Here is an 18162-nt window from a genome sequence, read left to right as displayed (position 1 = left end):
GTTTGATGTTCAAACTGCATGGACATTTAAGCTTATTGAAATTATAATGTGTATAATATAAGTATGTAGATAGGTATGTTGGACATAGAATCGTAGAAGGATTTGGGTTGGAAGTTCCAACACCCCTGCTGCAGGCACAGACACCATCCAGTAGACCAGGTTAATTAAAGCCCTGTCCAACCTGGCCTTGAACACTTCCAGGGATGAGGCATCCACAACATCTCTGGGCAACCTATTTCAGTGCTTCACCACCCTCACAGTAAAGAATTTCTTTCTAATATCTAATCTAAATCTACCCTCTTTCAATTTCCATTCCCCTTTCTCCTTGTAAAAAATCTCTCTCCAGATTTCTTGTAAGCCCCCCTTTAGGGTACTGGAAGGCTGCTCTGAGGTCTCCCTGGGGCCTTCTCCTCTCCAGGCTGAACAAGCCCGACTCTTCTCAGCCTGTCTTCGTAGCAGAGTTGCTCCGTCCCTCTGATCATCTTTGAGGCCCTCCTCTGGACTCTCTACAATAGGTCCGTGTCCCTCTTGTACTAGGGGCCCCAGCGCTGAACGCAGTACTCCAGGTGGGGTCTCAGGAGAGGGGGAGTAGAGAGGGAGAGTCATCTCTCTCAACCTACTGGTCACGCTCCTTCTTATGCAGCCCAGCATATGGTCGGCTTTCTGGGCTGCAAGCGCACACTGCCAGCTCATGTTGAGCTTTTTGTCAATTAACATCCCCAAGCCCTTCTCCTCAGGGCTGCTCTGAATCTCTTCTCCGCCTAGCTTGTGTTTATGCTTGCGATTGCCCCAACCCAGGTGCAGGACCTTGCACTTGGCCTTGTTGAACTTCATGAGGTTTGCACAGGCCCACTTCTCAAGCCTGTCAATGTCCCTCTGGATGACATCCCTACTCTCCAGTATGCTGACCACACCACATACCTTGGTGTCTTCAGCAAACTTGCTGAAGGTGCACTCAATCCCACTGCCCATGTCACTGACAAAGATACTGAACAGCACTGGTCCCAGTACTGACCCCTGAGGAACACCTGTTGTTACTGATGTCCACTTGGACACTGAGCTGCTGACCGCAACTGTTTGAGTGCAACCATCCAGCCAATTCCTTATCCACTGAGTGGTCCATCCATCAAATCCATGCCTTTCCAGTTGAGAGACAAGGTTGTTGTGCAAGGCATTTGACACTGTCCTGCACAAGCCAAGGTAAATATCTGTTGCTCTTCCCTTATCCTCCAGCATTGTAGCCCTGTTATGGAAGGCCACAGATTTGTCAGGCACGATTTGCCCTTAGTGAAGCCATGTTGGCTGTCACCAATCACACCCTTATTGTCCATGTGCCCTAGCATAGTTTCCAGGAGGATCTGCTCCATGATCTTGCCAGCCACCGAGGTGAGACTGACCAGCTTGTAGTTCCCCAAGTCCTCCTTTTTGCACTTTGTAAAAATGGGAGTTATGTTTCCCCATTTCTATTCAGTGGGAACTTCACCAGGCTGCCACACCTTCTCAAATACAATGGATAGTAGCTTAACCACTTCATCTGCCAGTTCTGTCAGGACCTGCTGATGCATCTCATCAGGTCCCATGGACTTGTGCGCCCCCGGGTTCCTTAGATGGTCTAAAACCAGATCTTCTCCTGCAAAGGACAGTTCTTCATTCTTCCAGTTCCTGCCTTTGCCTTCTGTGACTTGGGTGGTGTGACTGGAGCTCTTGCCAGTGAAGACTGAAGCAAAAAAGTCATTGAGTACCTCGGCCTTCTCCATGTCCTTGGTAACCAGGTCTCCTGTTTCCTTCTGAAGGTGCCCACATTTTCCCTAGTCTTCCTTTTATACCCAGTGTACCTATAGAAGCTTTTCTTGTTGCCCTTAATGTCCCTGGCCAGATTTAGTTCTGTGAGGATAATTAATTAATTCTGACATGGCAGCTTTCTCATGAAGCTGTATGACACTCTTTCAGACCTGAGTTCTGTGACTCCTTCATGAAGCACATTTTTTGACTCATGACTCTATCAAGTTGGCTTTGTTTCCTGTACCAAGTTGTGAGCATGTTGTGTCATCTGAATCACTTCCCCACTGCCATTTGTTACCTTTCATAGACCTTGTTGGTTACTGCGTTCTGTATCCAAACTCTTCTGACATCGTTAACTGTAATATATACTGCAGAGTCAAGTAACATTTTACATAAGATCAAATTGCCCGTTTTCAAAAAAGTAAATAATACCTTAAGCCAGAGGCTTCGCTGGCATATTTCTTGAGTCATGAAGTTCCTCACTTTTTAAGTCTTAAAGCTAATACATTCTCCTCTCCTGTCTCACTGTTGGCATTTTACTTTTTATGACTGTTATGTTTAGAATGCAAAGTGTTCATTTATCTTCTGAATTGATTTTCAGGGACTTGCTGCTTGTTGTCCTTTTGTTCCTTGAATGTAGTTGACAATAAGAATTGGAGTAGGAACCGCTGCTGTTTTATTTAGCTCAACAATCTGTGAGCTGCCTCATAATTTACTTCTAATATTTGTAAATAGTTTCTAGTTGCTACAGCTATAGTCTCTATGTATATTACCATGTAAATATAAAACTCCTAACACCACATGCTGAACAGAGAAGGTTTATTATAGCAGGTTCTGACCATCTTTAGACTTAAACTTTGCCACCTGATGCCTCTGAAAATAGTACATGGAGGCCTTTAACAAAACAGTTGCCTTAGTTGATTATAGCCATCAGTTCTGTGACTTCCCTGGCCTGTTTTAAGAGCTAGCAGAAGAAATTGTGTACTGAATGCTTGACTTCTTTGCTCTGTTTATTCTTTTCCTTGTTTTAATAGAATAATGCATCTGGCAAATATTGAATTGGTAGATGAGTTCTGATCTGTTGATAAACATTTTGCAGAAAAATGCAGAAGACTGCTCTTGTAATTAGTCTCAACAGTTTGCTTCAGTCTCATTCGTGGGGGGGTGTTCTCTTTCTCCAGGCATCGTCCAGGGAGGAGCCCTTTCAAGCATTTGCACTCAGATTATGACAACTGTAGATCAAGAACAAAACAAAGTCCTATGGATCCCAGCTGGCCCGCTGTAAATTTATTTTGCTGTAAAACTACTTTGCAGATATAAATAACCAACTAACTTTCTATTCAACGGATTCAGTCAATTTCTGTCTTTGTAAAGATATCCATAAGTGATTTCTGTTTCATGAAGGGGAATGATAACACTGAACATAAGGACCTGACGAGACACGTGAGAAGGGGTAGATCACTTCACCGAGCTTGTCTCTAATGTCATACGTGTACACATGACAGGTTGCCATGAGGGGTTGTGACCTGCATGTACTTGTCCATGAGTAAAGAATTTAACAATGCTGCAAAACCCTGTAGAATGGCAAGTTTACAAAAACCTTTTCCAAGTATTTGGTTGTTGCTGTTTACTTGAATGTCTTTTGTTTTGTTTTGTTTTTTTTTTAACTATGTCCTTTCACTTAATGAGGTAACTCTCCAACACAGAGTGAAATTTCTGAATATGAATGAATGGCTTATGCGCAACATGACTCTTAGTTATCATTTTGACCATTTCTAAGCACATTGTTGACTTACAACGAGGTAATAACATGGGATTGAATCGGTACGTCTTGGGAGTAAGCTCAGAAGGAAGTACACTCCTTTACAGGGCAGACCACTGTTTGTATCCTGTCAGCTGTTGTCTGTCAAAGATATCGTTTCTTGTTTTATGCATGAATTTAATATTTAAACATCATAATATATCTGAACAATCCAAGCTTAATGTGTGTTGAAAAATAATAATTTTTGGTTGTTGGGCCTGGATTAAGTACTGGTGGGGAAGAGTCATAAGCTAGGCCTAGCATGCTGTGTTCTGTCACTTTTTAGATACTGTAAATATGGAAAGCTTATGTTGGTGCAATTTTGCAGGGTAATTCTTAAGCTTTGTACTTCAGTGTATAGCATTCACATAGATTGTTTTTATTTAAGAGCAGCCACAGTTTTAGGGCTTTGATTAAAAGCCTTTAGTAAGGTACTAAATTGTTAGTGTTCTCACTGTCAAAAAATAAGTGATCGTTTAGTTTTGGTTGCAATACCTACTTACAGATTGTACAAACTCCATGGTATCAGTTCCTTTTTTGTTTTTTGCACTTCTGACTCTGTGTTCCTAACACAGGTTTTGTACCTGTCTCTTCTGTCTCTTGTGCCATGTTTCTTGGGTACTGTATTTTAATTGTTTTTAAAATGTCATATGAGTAGAACTGCTTCTCGGTCACTGTTCCTAACATTTCATTATGTAGGTTTCTAGTTTTACACTACAGGCTGTAGCTTTGCTTCTGTTTGCAGCTTTTTTTAATTGAAAAAAGGGATTCTTCTTGCACAGTTCTTCAAAAGAAAGATCTGGTCTTAAATTTAAATTCTGTTTTACAGATGCTATTTTATAGTTCAAAATACTTTCTATAGTATCTATATAATTATACTATATAGAGTATTTTGAACTATAATACATACTATATATATAGTATTTTATATAGTAATGCCATACTATTATAATACTGTATATATATAAATTAAAAATAGGAAATTGTATGGATGAATTACTAGTCAAAGTACTTCTCATGGTGAGGGACAGAAGGGCTTTTTTTTTGTTTATCTCATTTTTTTGTTTGTTTTTTAAAGTTTGAGGTCAGAGTAGACTCCAGTGGTACAACTGAAACAGACAGGTACTGTTCTGACATGGATTTTCTGTACTAAAATGAAAATGTCACTTTGTATCAAAAAAAAAAAAAGTTAAAGAAACTGATTACTAAATAAAGGTCAATTTCTGTAACTTGACTTGTGTGTAAGAGGTGCATATAGCTAATGTTCTCTTTGACTCTGTTTAGTTGAGTCCTCATATAAGGTTCAATTTTCTGACTAAAACTGTCACATATAGGTTCAGTTCCTTGACAGGAACAAGTTTCAGTTTTGTGATTTTGCCCAACCTTGCATACATAAATACCTAAAACATTCAAAAACCACAGGGCACAAGAAATGAGATTGAGATGTTGGGTTTGTGTTAACAGCTTTTTAACATTCTGGCCCAGTGGTGATAAGGATTTCAAGTGGAAATGTGATTGGCTGGATGGAGGCTTTAACTGGAGAACTAGTCTGTCACTATTATTTTTGAGTGTCACTGGAAACCAGGGAAAACCTAGTAGGCAAAAATGTGAATCATTAGCTTAAAGGCACATTGTAGAATTCTATGTCTCAGTTTTTACACTGCAGACAGGCCAGCCTTTTCTGTTCATAGAGTTATGTGAAAGCTTAGGAAAGCTGGTTATTTTGTATTAACTTTCCTGCTTCATCACTTGCTGTATTCTCTCAGATGCCAAATAGTCCGCTTCAGCAGGAACTGGGTTGGTGGATGGGCAGTTGTCATACCTAATAATAGCCTTCAGTCATAAGACAGGACTTGCACCAAGCTGCTTTTCCATCGTGCCATCTTCTAATAGAGGACAAAGAAAATGAGAACAGGCAAGTTCTGGCAGGTTAGTAACAGCCATACCTTGCATATCTTCTCATCTCAAGGAAGTAGATTTGAAGTCTTGCTTAAATACTAGAAAGATCCTTTAGTTCAGTTCAAGAGTTTCCTGATACACCATTTTATTTTATAATACTACACGCTGGAGCTAGATTTGGCCTTTGTTCCGAAAAGAGCAACTTTGTCCAAGTGTTTAAATAAAGAATATAGTTCTGTGGGTATTTTAAAAATAGTTTAATATAGCTAGACAGCAAGAGTCTGAAAGTGTCACTCTCACGCTCATAAGCCACCATACATGCCTGCAGGTAAGGAGTTAGCTAGCTAGAAATCACCTTCTTTCAACTTTATTTCTCCATAGCTAAACTGAAATAAAATTGCTGAAAATACTGAAGCCCATATGTATGATCTGTTGTTAATATGTTGACAAGCATCTACTTGCTTTCAAACCTTTGCATTCAGTCCACATTGATCTGAATTGCAGAATTCAGAATTACACTCCAACAGCTGCCAACCTCTCTGCCTCAGACAAGGGTCCTTTTCAGTGTCTTACAAATTTGAAGGCTGTGTCATAATCCCTTTCAGTGAACACAAACATTGCCTTAAGCAGTCTTGAACACCTTTCCTAGATGCATCTCGGATGGATGTATTCATAGTTGAAGTACAGTCTTGTAATCTTCTCTACCCAACAAGGCAGACTTAGGTCTTCTGCAACAACTAGTAAAGGTCCCAGACTTGCAGTAGAAACTGGAACTGTATAAAAAAAGGTTGCTTGGCCTCTTCCTGTAAATTTTCTTATGGCTCCTGTGTCAGAGTTTCTTATTAATTTGGTTGCTTTGGTGAGCTGGGGGTTTTGTTGTTTTTTGTTTTTGTTTTAACCTGAATTCTGTGTCATTTTGCTTAGAAATGCAAATGTCATTTTGCTTAGAAAAAGCCTTGGTGTTCTTTACTGAAAAAGTACCTTTTCGATGAACATTTTGTAGCAGATAGATTGTCTAACTATTCAGTTTGACTTCTTTCTCTCTTAGTATTCAGAGATGTTTTTGCTAGCACAACCCAAGTGATGTGAGCGTAAATCCAAACCCCAGGTGAATAGGGGATCCTATTACTTAAGTGAAAACACGCTAGCTTTACTTGGGATTGTTCAACACTTATTTTAACAAACAACTCTTTACAAGCTTTTATAAAAATGGTTTAATACATTATAAATAATTCTAAATGAATGTCATAACTTTGTATTTAAAGTTGTCTCACTGGATCCTTTTCCTTAAGTAAACTGTGCATTAAAGGCATACTGTGACTAAAAAAACTAAAAACATTTTCTGTACTAGAATTTATCTTGTAGACCTCCAGTATGGAAAATGTTTTTAACTTTTTTTTTTTTTAATATTTATTTCATCTTGTAACTTAGTTTAAAAATAGTGAGGAGATGTTAAAGGTATTCTGATTTCAATGTATCTTATTCAAGTAAACATTTGTAATTAATTTTCCTCTACAAAATACACCTAATCAAAGTGCAGTGTTTTTCCCCATGTGTAAAGTAGCAGATTTCCAGATTTTTTTTTAACATGCATTTTTAAAAGCTTTTAGAAGTTTTTAAAAGCTTTTAGAAGTTTTTTAAAAGCTGAGTCTTTTTTCTAAAAAAGTTGGAGGGAAAATGGCAGAGATCTAATCATTGTTTTAAGAAGCAAATCACCAAAATCTTTGTACAATGTAACCTAGTCACTTCATATTATGACGAATTGTCTGTCATTGCTATGTTTTATTAATAGTTTAAATAAATAGTTATTAATTAATATATGCTAAATGTGTGTGTTCACTAGGTTAGTTTCTGTGAACATCGTATCAAAGGAAATAACACCAATGGGTGAGGAAGCTTTCAGAGATGTGGTTTCTTGATTGATGACCCTTTCCTTTGCTTGTTCACAGTATAAAAAGAGCATGTCCAAGAGCTAGGATATTACTTCTAAAACAACCAACCTAAACCGAAAACAACACCCTGCCCCCTCAAACCTAATGCGCAAAGCAAAACAACTCCCTCCCCTCCCAAGCCCTACTTCCTAAGTGTCCAATTTGGCCTTTCTTATGATTTTAGGTTCTTGCCATCTTCCTAAAGATCTATTAGAAGTTCAGACAGCAGTTTACTCTTAACTTTATCCACGTACATACTGCATATTTAACAGTACACTAATGTCTCCAAAATTGGAAACAAATCTGTCAAAACATTAAATACTTTCAAGAGATTGGGGGTGGGGGGGAAGAATCATCTGTTTCTTGATAAAATTTCATTTATATTTGCCATGGCTTTTTTCTTTTAAATTTTCTTCATTGCAAATGTGAATGTCATTTCTTATGTAATCTTCCCTGTGCTCTTCCGTGGAAGGCAAGGGATGATTTGCTTTCTGAACACAGTGACTTTGATCTTCAGAGGAAGTGGCCATTTTCCCACAACTTTTGCATCTGGTAAGATTCATCTTACCTCATCAGCAATAATGCCAATCAGTTAAAATCATCATGATTCCTTCGTTTACCAAATCTGCCTGCTCCACAAACGCTTAGCATTTAACCATAGCATTTAGATGTTCAAATCATCTAATTATTTAACCTAATTAGGACCATATTTGTGGCCCACCTGTGGCAAACCTAAGGTTCTAAGTTTTGAGCTTGTCTGATGGCTAGCTAGTATAAGCAATAAAAGGCTGAAAATGTATTCTAAGTATCTGCAAAGGGTCTAAATGCAATTGTAAGTCTTATAGTTCTGCAATGAACTGTTCATTATAGCATTTTGAGAGGATAATTATAGTGGAGCCAACCAAAAGATCCTAAGGTAAGAGATAGAAACTCATTCTCTGCTGCAAAAATATGATTTGAGAGTGCTAGCAATTGCTCACGTTATTACAATAACAAGTAGGTTTGTGATGAAAAGTTGAGTAAGTACAATTACGGAAGAAACCAAACACACAGAGCGGAATTCCAGGACAGTGATACGAGCTGCATGTCTTCAGCAACCCTTAACGTTGGTCCTATGGTGGCAAATGTATTACTTATATCTGGGGTTTGCTGAACCGTGTGGCCTTCTGGCTGCAAAATGTGTTTCTGATGTTCAAATGAATACTCATACTTTTATACCCTGTCTTGTACTGTAGTAAAAAATGTGTAGTTAATAGCTGCAATTATAGTGTGATCTGTTAAGACCTGCTCTGACTGATTTGCAGTTCAGTTATTTAGAATTCATTTTTCAGGGTGTTACCACATATTTTGTGCCAGAATGACTATTTTACAACTGCAAAATAACTCAAATGAAGTTGTAAAAATCTATCACGCATCGTCCCCCTCCTCCTGGCCTTAGATGGCAGAGTTTCCCTCAGAGTTGCATGGTTTGAACTCCAAGAGACGCTTGAATTCCTATCTGATTCTGACACTGCTCTGTTGTCTTGTGCAGGACTTGAGCAGAGCTTTCTCCTGACAACATAGAGTAAGGAAGTGTTGGGGCTGTACTGGCTTTCAGTCCACAGCTGTGCTTCTTCATGGGATATTTCATAGTGCTTCAGTCTTTGGATGAGCTAACCCTAGTGGGATGCTTCCAGTCCTGGCTTTGCATTTGTGGTTCTGTGCCTTCCGGACCTGAAATGGTTTCTGATCAACAATTGCTGCTGCATTTTTCCTTACAGTTGTCATTTTTCTGCTATGTAACCATACACAGGTGTACAGTTTTAGCAAGTGCTCCATGAAATTTTTCTCAGAATAGGACTGAGCTTCTAGTTTATGTGAGAACTATATTATGGATACATCACAAGCCTTCCCCTTCCTTTACTTTTTTTGTGTATTAACTACTGATTTGATTCTAGACACTTGTTATATTCAGTGTTGATGATCTTGTGAACAGCAGTGGCTGATCCACTCCAGCATTCAGCAGCCTGCGGTTTCACATAATGTTTTAGCAAGGGTTCCACGTCTGCAGTTTCTGAAAGTGATACCTTACTATGTTTCAAGCAGCGTCAGCAGTACATTTGTAAAAGAACCTACTTGGTAAGCCTACGAAGATGACTTGAGAAAGTCCACACACCTGCTTTAGGATTTTATGACCTCTGCTGGGTTACAGAAGCTGCAATTTTTGAATTAATTTGGATTTCCCTGTGGACTGTTCTGGTTCTGTGATAACACAGCACTGCTAAGGTATGCAGAAGTATAGCTGAACTGATTTGCTACAAATTATTGAAATCCACAAATGGTGCTCGACCTTCACTAGAAATAAACTACCATTATTCTAATTATAAGCATTTTTGCTATAACTTAGGATGGTACTGAAGTTATAAGAGGTCAGTTTATAAAAAGAGTTCTGAAATACTGGAACTCACCAGAAGTAGCCATATTTCTCCTTTCTTTTCCAACCTACTCTTGCACCAAATCCCAATTTTTATTTTACACTCCCTATACTGTCAGTCGTTTGAAGATGTAGGCAGTCAGTAATACGTAATATGATGGAAAGAACAAGAACAGCAACAAACCAGTGTTGGATGTTGGAGGTCATGGGCCCTTAAAATGCTTTTCAGTTCTCTTAACTACAGTAAGAGCTGCTCAGAAACAGAAATCCTTTTCTGAAACAAGCCAGAGTTTGAAAGTAATTTTCTTTCTTGCTTTCGGTGCTCTGATAATGAGACTTTTAAAAACTAACCAACTCCCTTATTTTTAGAAATCATCTGATGCCCAGACCAAATGCATCTGTGGCACCATAGTACTTGTTCTTGTGAAAATAGTGTTTTAACTTCTTTGCCTCAGTAGATGTACTACATGATGTAGAATATGTACTTTCTGCTTCTGTTTTACTAGGCTAAACAAAGTTACCTCTTAGACTCTTGAATGGTAGGTTCTTAATTTCTGACACCTCTTCTCTGCACTTTTCTAGATTGAATGAAGCTACTTTTGAATAGCCAAAGTTTACTACCACGTGAACAAATGGAAATGTCGCTTTCCAGGCATTAAAAATAATGCTGGTAAAGGAACAGGGCTTCTTTCTCCTGGTACAGAACAATTAAATTTATTGGATCAAGGAAGAATCAATTTATGGAAAGTTTGTAGCTCTGCCACAATCTTATCTTGCCCTTTAAAACAGAGATGGTTTGTTATTTTTCCATTGAATTCTTGAAGGAGGTCTTTAATCTAGAGACAACTTTCAAGTATGCCAGATGTAAGCCTGATTTATTTCAATAATTTGGTTTTTTTTATGGCTTTTTATATCCCCTGCTGCTTATCAGGTGTGGGTTTTGTTTAAATAAGGGTTTGTTCCATCATAATCCATTGAGTCCTCCTACTTCATGGTGTGAATTCATGGTTCTATAGTCACTCCAAACTGAAGTACCTTATTCCTCAAGGTGAGGGTGGGGGAAGGAAGTTAGGTCAGCTAACCTACCCAATGTGGGATTTCCCCTAAAATTATATATTCCTGTGCTTTCTGACTGTGGTAGTTTGTTTTCTGTGTTGTTCTGGTTTTTAAAAATAATTCTAATTCTGCAAATAACATACACACCAAGAACACTTCCTGAAAATTAGTGGCACTACAGAGAAGTAAATGACCAAGGTATGTTAGTCAATGTGAAACAGAAAAATGGCAAATTTTTCAGAATGAAGCCCTAAAACCCTAAAAACCTGATGTTCTGTTTTGCAATTATTTAGCCTTATGTTTGATTTTAACATACCTACCTTAAAAAAGGTGGTTTGAGCCTGAAAATTATATTTGGAAAATAAATTGGAATGGAATATTTAATTTGATTGATAAACATTGAAATGAGGAATTAAGTTTCAGCAAAAGGATGGCTGTTGGCATGTTTCATCAAATTTCTTGGTATTCTCTATTTTCAGGAAAATGTTCAGTAGTTTCTGAAAAAGTACCCTTTAGAAAGTGTGTGAAGCCAGCTACTCAAAACAGGAATTATATAATTACTCATCAGTAAAAGTTTGCTGCGGATTTTTATTGTGTATAGTACAGAATGTAATGATTAGAGGGGAAAAAAATATTTTTGGTATGTGAGACAGACTAAATCTTTCTTTTCTCAGTATGTTATTATGGCCAGTACAAAAACTATAACAGATGAAAGGAAGACATTAAAAATTATTTCTTCAGCAGGAACAATAATACATGGAGGATGACTTGCATTTACCAAATTGTTATTTTAAAATTTGAGAAACTCTCCCTTGATGCAACTGACATATCAAACATTATCTCTGGCACTCTGTTTATTTTTAGAGTTACAGCGTCTCATTTACAGTCATTTTTAAGCACTGATTATTTTTTCTTGCAAGATTAAGAGCAGAGTTTTAAACCGTCATCCTCAAGGTCACAAGCCTGGCAGAAAATTCTCTTGTTTTTTTGTAAATCATAAAGTACCTCAGTAACCAAAAAACTAAACCAGACTTAAGCTTAGGTTTAAGAAAATAAAAGAACATGGATTCTATGACAATTTCTTCCATAAGACAAAAGTATTAGCAAAATGAATGGTGAGAACTTGCAGCCTTAGTGATGATTGTAAATCAATGGCTGCCACCTGTGGCATGAAAAACCGAAGTGACTGAATCTTAAAATAATGTATGCTGCAGTCTATAATGCACAATTAATGGGAGTTCAAATAATGGTAGTTTTGAACGGATTGAAAAGTATTGCATATTTCTTATCTGTAAATCCAACATTTCTGGTGTGTTAAATCCAAACACCTATTACGGGCTATATTGTAACAATGACTCTAAATTGGTGGAGGCATACGAAGCCTTGTATGGCCACAGATCTTTGGTTGAGACTAGACAATAATAATCTAGTCTCTAAAGTATGCAAAAAGCATGAGAGAGCATCAGGCTGACTGGCTCAGTGTCAAGTCCTACTTATAAAAGGTATGACTTAAAATGGAAAGCCTTTGTGACAGTTTATGCTGACTAACTCAATGTGTATAGCCTGTGCAGGGAGTTATTTTCCACCTGTTCATGAACACACACACAAGAAAATTGGTTTTAAGCAGAGGGGTGCAAACAGTTCTTCTGTTTAGTCAAATAAATATTTTCCAATGGACATTTAACTAGTTCTAATTTATGGGCCACAGATGGTTTTTCTTCATTAGTAATTGTTTTTCCAGAAGATAACTGTATTAAAATTTGTGAGGATTCATGGGCTCTTTTACCATAGGTAAAGCTCTTTCTTGAAACCACTGTTTTTTTAATTGAAAAACCAAAGTGACTTTTTCAAATCTCCAAAGCCCATTATTATAGTCAGTTTTTTGTTAGAGGCACAGGCTGTTAAATGTGCTGTTGCACTCTTCCCTAAAAGGAAAATTCTTAGGTGTTTGTAGGATGTAGGCATAATGGAAGTTCACTAAAACTCTCTCTGCTTTTAACTCTGATAAGATGTAATGGCATCAGATCAAAATGTCAGGTGTAAGTCCTGAAAACTCTTTTGAATCCACCTGTGTTCAGAATTTACTGATAATGAAAAGGTTTTATTCTTGTTTAGGGACTAGTGAACAGTGATTTTTATCTCTATCCTTGGCCCCCTAAAATAGACACTTTGCCCTTTTTCTATAGGAACAAGAACAGGAACTGAGTCGTCTCACATTATAAACACTTCTGCCAGAAACATATTATTAAGTTCTATTTAAAGCATATTAAGTGTTTTGAATAATCGAAGCAATACCAGGAAGTTTCATCCTTAATAACTGATATTGCTGGTTTGACAAGCCTTTCACCGCAGAAGTCACTCTTGTACAAGCCTTCACAGATACAACACTTTTCTCATGGAAACATATGTACAGCCTTTTCCTTTTGTGACATATTCGGAGCTCTCTACAATCCTTCAAGGTATGTTCATATGAATATGTGGAGGAAACCCTCTAAGAAACAGATATTTGAAATAGCAGAGTCTTAGTTATGTTGACTTTGAGCTTATTCAGTGATAAAAGTATTTTTCCCCCAACATGTACGTTTTTAGGTACCAGTTTCCAAAGTTAGGCTTACAGAACTTCTTACTTGAAAGAAAATACAGATTTGCATCTTTCCTTTGTTTAGGCACCAATGTAAGTAATACAGTCATTAACTTGTCAACAAACTCCTCTGCCATGTGTTGCTGTCTTGTATGCAGCATATGCAAATTGTCCCAGTGCCCCACGAGAAGTTGCTACATGTCTTTCCTTTTGCGATCCATGCATTGGACCATGACCTTTCTCTTCTAAATGTCTTTATTCAAGTTACAGGCACCTCTGTGTGCAGGTTTTGAAGCGTTCTGTGCCCTGTTGACAGTGCTAACCTCTACCATCAAAGGGCACAAGAAACAGTCTCACTCTGGCATGAGCAGGAGTATGGCTGCAGTCCAGCTCTGCCTGCTGTGTGCTTGCTCTGTACTTTCTGGGTTGCGGTTTTTTAAGGGACTGAGGCACTGGCTGTGTTTCTTACATCTCTCCTCAGCCCACTGGAGGTCCCAGAGCCCCTGTTTGCTAACCTTTGTTTTTTTAATTTCCTTTGAGACCATGGACATATTGTAAAGCTGTTTTAATTACCAGGGTTTTACAAGTGGGTTACCTATATGTATTTGTACAAAATCTATCAGTATAGAGAGGGAATGGGGCAGGAAGTTCAGTGAATGGTTAGCTATTACTTCAAATGGGAAGATAATTAAAACACAGTGATCTGTGAGAGGCTGAACACTGTATTACTGGGTGTGATTGCTGGGACAGTGGTTCTTGGAAGAGCCTATGTTTTATCCCAGAAGATTAGAAAGTCCTTTATATGCAGCTTAACATCTTTTTACAGACATCTTATGGATAGGAAACTATCCTGGTTTACACTTAGGAAGTTAAGAGGCAAAAGACCAATCTTTTTAAAAATGCTAATATAATACTCTAAATGATGCTGGAAAGACGAGAGGCATGTTGGTCTAAGTATGCAGCTTAACAGGAGAACTGCGCTACACAACTACCTTAGTGCTGCTGATGTCAGTGCACTCACTGAGGCAAATTATTACTCCAGGAAATTACATTTCGGTATCTCACAATCAGCATTTCTCAGAGTTTACTCCACACATCGTTCTGTATCAATTTCTTCTGGTCTTCCAGAATGGACTTCGAGCTCTTGCTCTAGTACCACTGAAGACAACAGAGTTTCTCCTGCAGTGCAGCGGCAAAACTTGTTGCTACCTTTCATCATTGTTTATTAGCCTGATAATTCTCATCTTTGAGGAATGGAGGTTAGGGGCACAAACATAGATTTTTTTTTTTTTTTTTTTTTTTTTAATTTTTAATTTTAATTTTTTTTTTTTTTTTTAATGCAGAGAGACTGATGAAAGATAAATTGAGTGCTCTTGGTTTGTGGGGTTTGTTTTTTTTCTGCTTCGCTTTTTCTTTTTTTGAGGTAAAGCTGAGTTTATACCAGTATAAACCTGGGCAGTCCCCATGATGGATATTGCAATGGCCTCCAGCTGGAGTTGGAGGAGTCATCAGCAAGTTTTAATCTGACCAAGGGCAGAGATGGGTATAAATTCTCCTCTCCAACAAGATGTAAACGTTTTGCTTTTAGAGTGCTTGTTTTTTTCTTTTTGTGAAACTTGTGAACAAAAGGAGCAATTTGAAGGAGAAAGGTCTGGACCACATGAGTGCTTAGTGAGTGCTTAGTTTGTCAAGAGTTCTGCTGCTTTACCACAGTTTGGTACTAGAAGATTAGTCTTTGTTATGCAGACTCCTGGTAGCTCTAGTTTTACATACAGGAGAGCTGAAATGCAGTGAAATTACAGCTTTTATTTCCAACAAGTACTAAGTAGCAATAGCCCACCCCTTTCATTAATGATGGGAGCCCATGACTAGGAGCTGCACAGCTATGCAGGTCATTATAGGCTCAGCTCTCCAGCGGTCTCCTCACTGTGCTTGTAAACGGGGTGTTCACCAAACTAAGCTTCTGTGGTCAATCCTTTGTGCCTAGAAATGAGACGTGCTGGCTGCCCAGCTGCTGGTGTGCAGCAGCCTTAAACACAGACTCGGTCTGTGGCACTTGTGACAATATGAAAGGTGTTAGGGTGCCTGCATTTACTGACATTCCGTACAAAGTCATTGCCCCCCTAGTACAAGGGTATTAATTACAGCTAGCGAGAAACACGATGGCTCCAAGGTCAAGAGAGGATAGCATGTAACCTGGAGTTTCCATCACAACTGATTATGCTTATGCCTCAGCTATTAAAAGTTACGAGGTTGCATTTCTTATGTGGTTGCTTGCTTCTCATTACAGAAAATGCATGTGCTTTAAGAACTCAAGAATAAATAGATTCCAATTTTTAACTTAATTTCTTAATACCCTTTTCATGTGAATGCTAGATTATTCGTTTTCTGTGCAAATGTGGTTTATGCGTTTATTGGATGAATTTAAGACTGCATTTGTACTTGCCTGATACCTTTAGAGACAAGACTTGCCTGCAGCACAGGATAAAATGAGCCTTATAGTCTTGTCTTACTGTTTTCTTCATCTTTGGTGAATCTCTTTTCCCTTTCTCATTTACTGCCTGTCTGAATGGAGGTGCTTCAGACAGTTAATCTAGTCAGGTGAATTTAGCATTCATTGGTCAAACCAAAATGGACAGTATGGATAGACTCATTCAAGAACAGCAGCATTTTGAAGTGTGTTACACTGCAGAAACAAAACCTCCTTGAATTCTGATGACAGCATTCACTTTGCAATGATGTGAGATGTGCAAGTACTTCAATTAAAAATAAATTCAAATTATTTTTCCCAAGTGACTCTTTGCAAACACAAAGGACTTGCTTCTTTTAACTCCAGCATCTTGATAAAAAAATGGGTCTATGCACTTTACTCTTCGCCCCAGAACTAATCTCTCTTGTATCTCTCTTGTAGCAGGGAGATACGCACAATTTCCCTTATAGAAAATACCCTCTGCTTTCACCAGTAACCTTGCTGCTTTATTTGTGCTTCAGTGATATCATTTGTACTCCCTGCCTGCCTTCCTTATTGCTCTTGTATTTATGTTTTCATTATTTACTGTGGTTTACATATACTGGTTGATGGAGTAGTATTTCTTGACGCAAGTCTTTTATGATGTTTATTGATGAGACATTTGTGAGTACTGTCTCATTGTGTCCTATTCAGTTACCATTTGTGTTTTGTGTTAATATGCTGCTCTTCAGAAGCATTTCTGTAAGCTGCACAAAATGAGACTCCCAGCTGAGAACAGTTCAGAACATCTCCTTTTGGCATAGTAGCTACCTTTATATTTTAACTAAGTGAGATTCAGTGTAAGTACTGAGACTTAAATGAGTAGGTACATATGAAGCTACACTATCTTAGGATGAAGATTGCAAGGGATTTCATGTGTATGCTTCCAAAGAAATGCTCACCTATAGCTGTACAGTGTTTATAGTGTGTATAGGTTATACAAGGGGAGATTCTCCTATCAGCCACGTGATTTTGAAATAGTTACTTTTCTTCCATCCTTTTTGAAGCTCCTCATGTGTATCATGACTAGAAGGAGGAAGGATAGAAGGTTATAGCCTGCTGTTCGTCTGTGTATAACTGCTGATATATTTCTATTCAAAGCTGAGGTTGCATTCAATGTACTGTGGTGTTGGAAGACGCAGAAATAAGGAAGGAAGTGATGATAAGCTACTAGGTGGGGACTTACTTAGAAAATTATCTCCAATTTCTGGGAAATGGTGACACTTTTGTAATCCTAGGCAGGTCAGTCTGGCTTGTCATTAGGTATCCCATGGCAATCTCGGGAGACTTGAAGGGAAAAAAGGAAAATATTACAGCCATAATATCCCTGAACTAGGGTAAGTCTCCTCCAACTTGAGAAACTTTGCCCCAAGTTGTGTATATTTTCTTTAATGCATTTTCTTTCTGGGCCATCTAGACTATCTAGACTTGTCCCAAAGGAGTGACATTCTCTGTCTCACTTGGGTGAAGAATACTACTACTTACGTTTCCTTGCCAGTCTTGTTGACTTCAGGCTGTAGCTTTTGATTTATAATTTTGTGTAACACCCTGAAGAAAGAGGCTGTGATCTCATTTGTGGCCCCTGTGCAGCCCAAATAGGAAAATTTATAAAACTGCTTGCTGTACATGGAAGAAAACATTAATGTAACAACTTTTAGCTAGAATGTGTTATCTGGTGAAGGGGGGAGGTCTGGAGCTGCTGAAACAGCAATTGAGACAAAATAGAGAGTGTTATTTGTTGGTCACGGAATGTTCAGCGCTTCGCAGTACCCAGCTGAGTCTCAGCGGTGAAGTGGCATGAGAGAAGTAGCAGTTCCCCCTGCTCTCCTCCCTGTCCTGCCTTGCTGGTTTAAGTTCTTTGGGAGCCTATAAGAACGGTCAAATGAATTTTCATTTTATTGCTAGTGAAAATGCCTTATTATCAGTCTGCACCCACCATCTGTTATGAAATTTCAGTGAATAAAAATACTGCATTTGGCAAACAGACTTTATAAGCAGGGGAAAAACAAAGGATGCAAGTTCCACAATGCAATTTCTGATTTATAGGGAATAGAACTTTGCAATTTGCAGATGCACATAACAATTTCAGAGAGCTAAGCTGCAGAAAATTGTCTAATGGAATATATAAAAATGTATTTAGTGCAATTTTTCAAGCACTTAGGGTAATTAGCTGTGTGTCAGCCTTCCCAA

The 18162-nt window shown here is 38.2% G+C and overlaps 1 protein-coding gene across 4 annotated transcripts in view; it reads left to right on the top strand.

Moving 5' to 3' along the window:
- DLG5 (discs large MAGUK scaffold protein 5) overlaps window positions 1-5175 on the top strand; it is a 111346-nt gene extending 106171 nt beyond the window's left edge. For all 4 annotated transcript variants that reach the window (XM_030485711.1, XM_030485712.1, XM_030485713.1 and 1 more), the window contains one exon: window positions 2964-5175. In XM_030485711.1, coding sequence (XP_030341571.1) covers window positions 2964-3067 — 104 coding nt within the window. In that variant the 3' untranslated portion in view covers window positions 3068-5175. The remainder of the gene's footprint in view (window positions 1-2963) is intronic.
- The last annotated feature ends 12987 nt before the right edge of the window (window positions 5176-18162 follow it).

This window comes from Strigops habroptila, chromosome 5 (genome assembly GCF_004027225.2).
Source record: "Strigops habroptila isolate Jane chromosome 5, bStrHab1.2.pri, whole genome shotgun sequence".
Classification (NCBI taxonomy): Eukaryota; Metazoa; Chordata; class Aves; order Psittaciformes; family Psittacidae; genus Strigops; species Strigops habroptila.
This window is presented reverse-complemented; position numbering and strand designations above follow the sequence as displayed.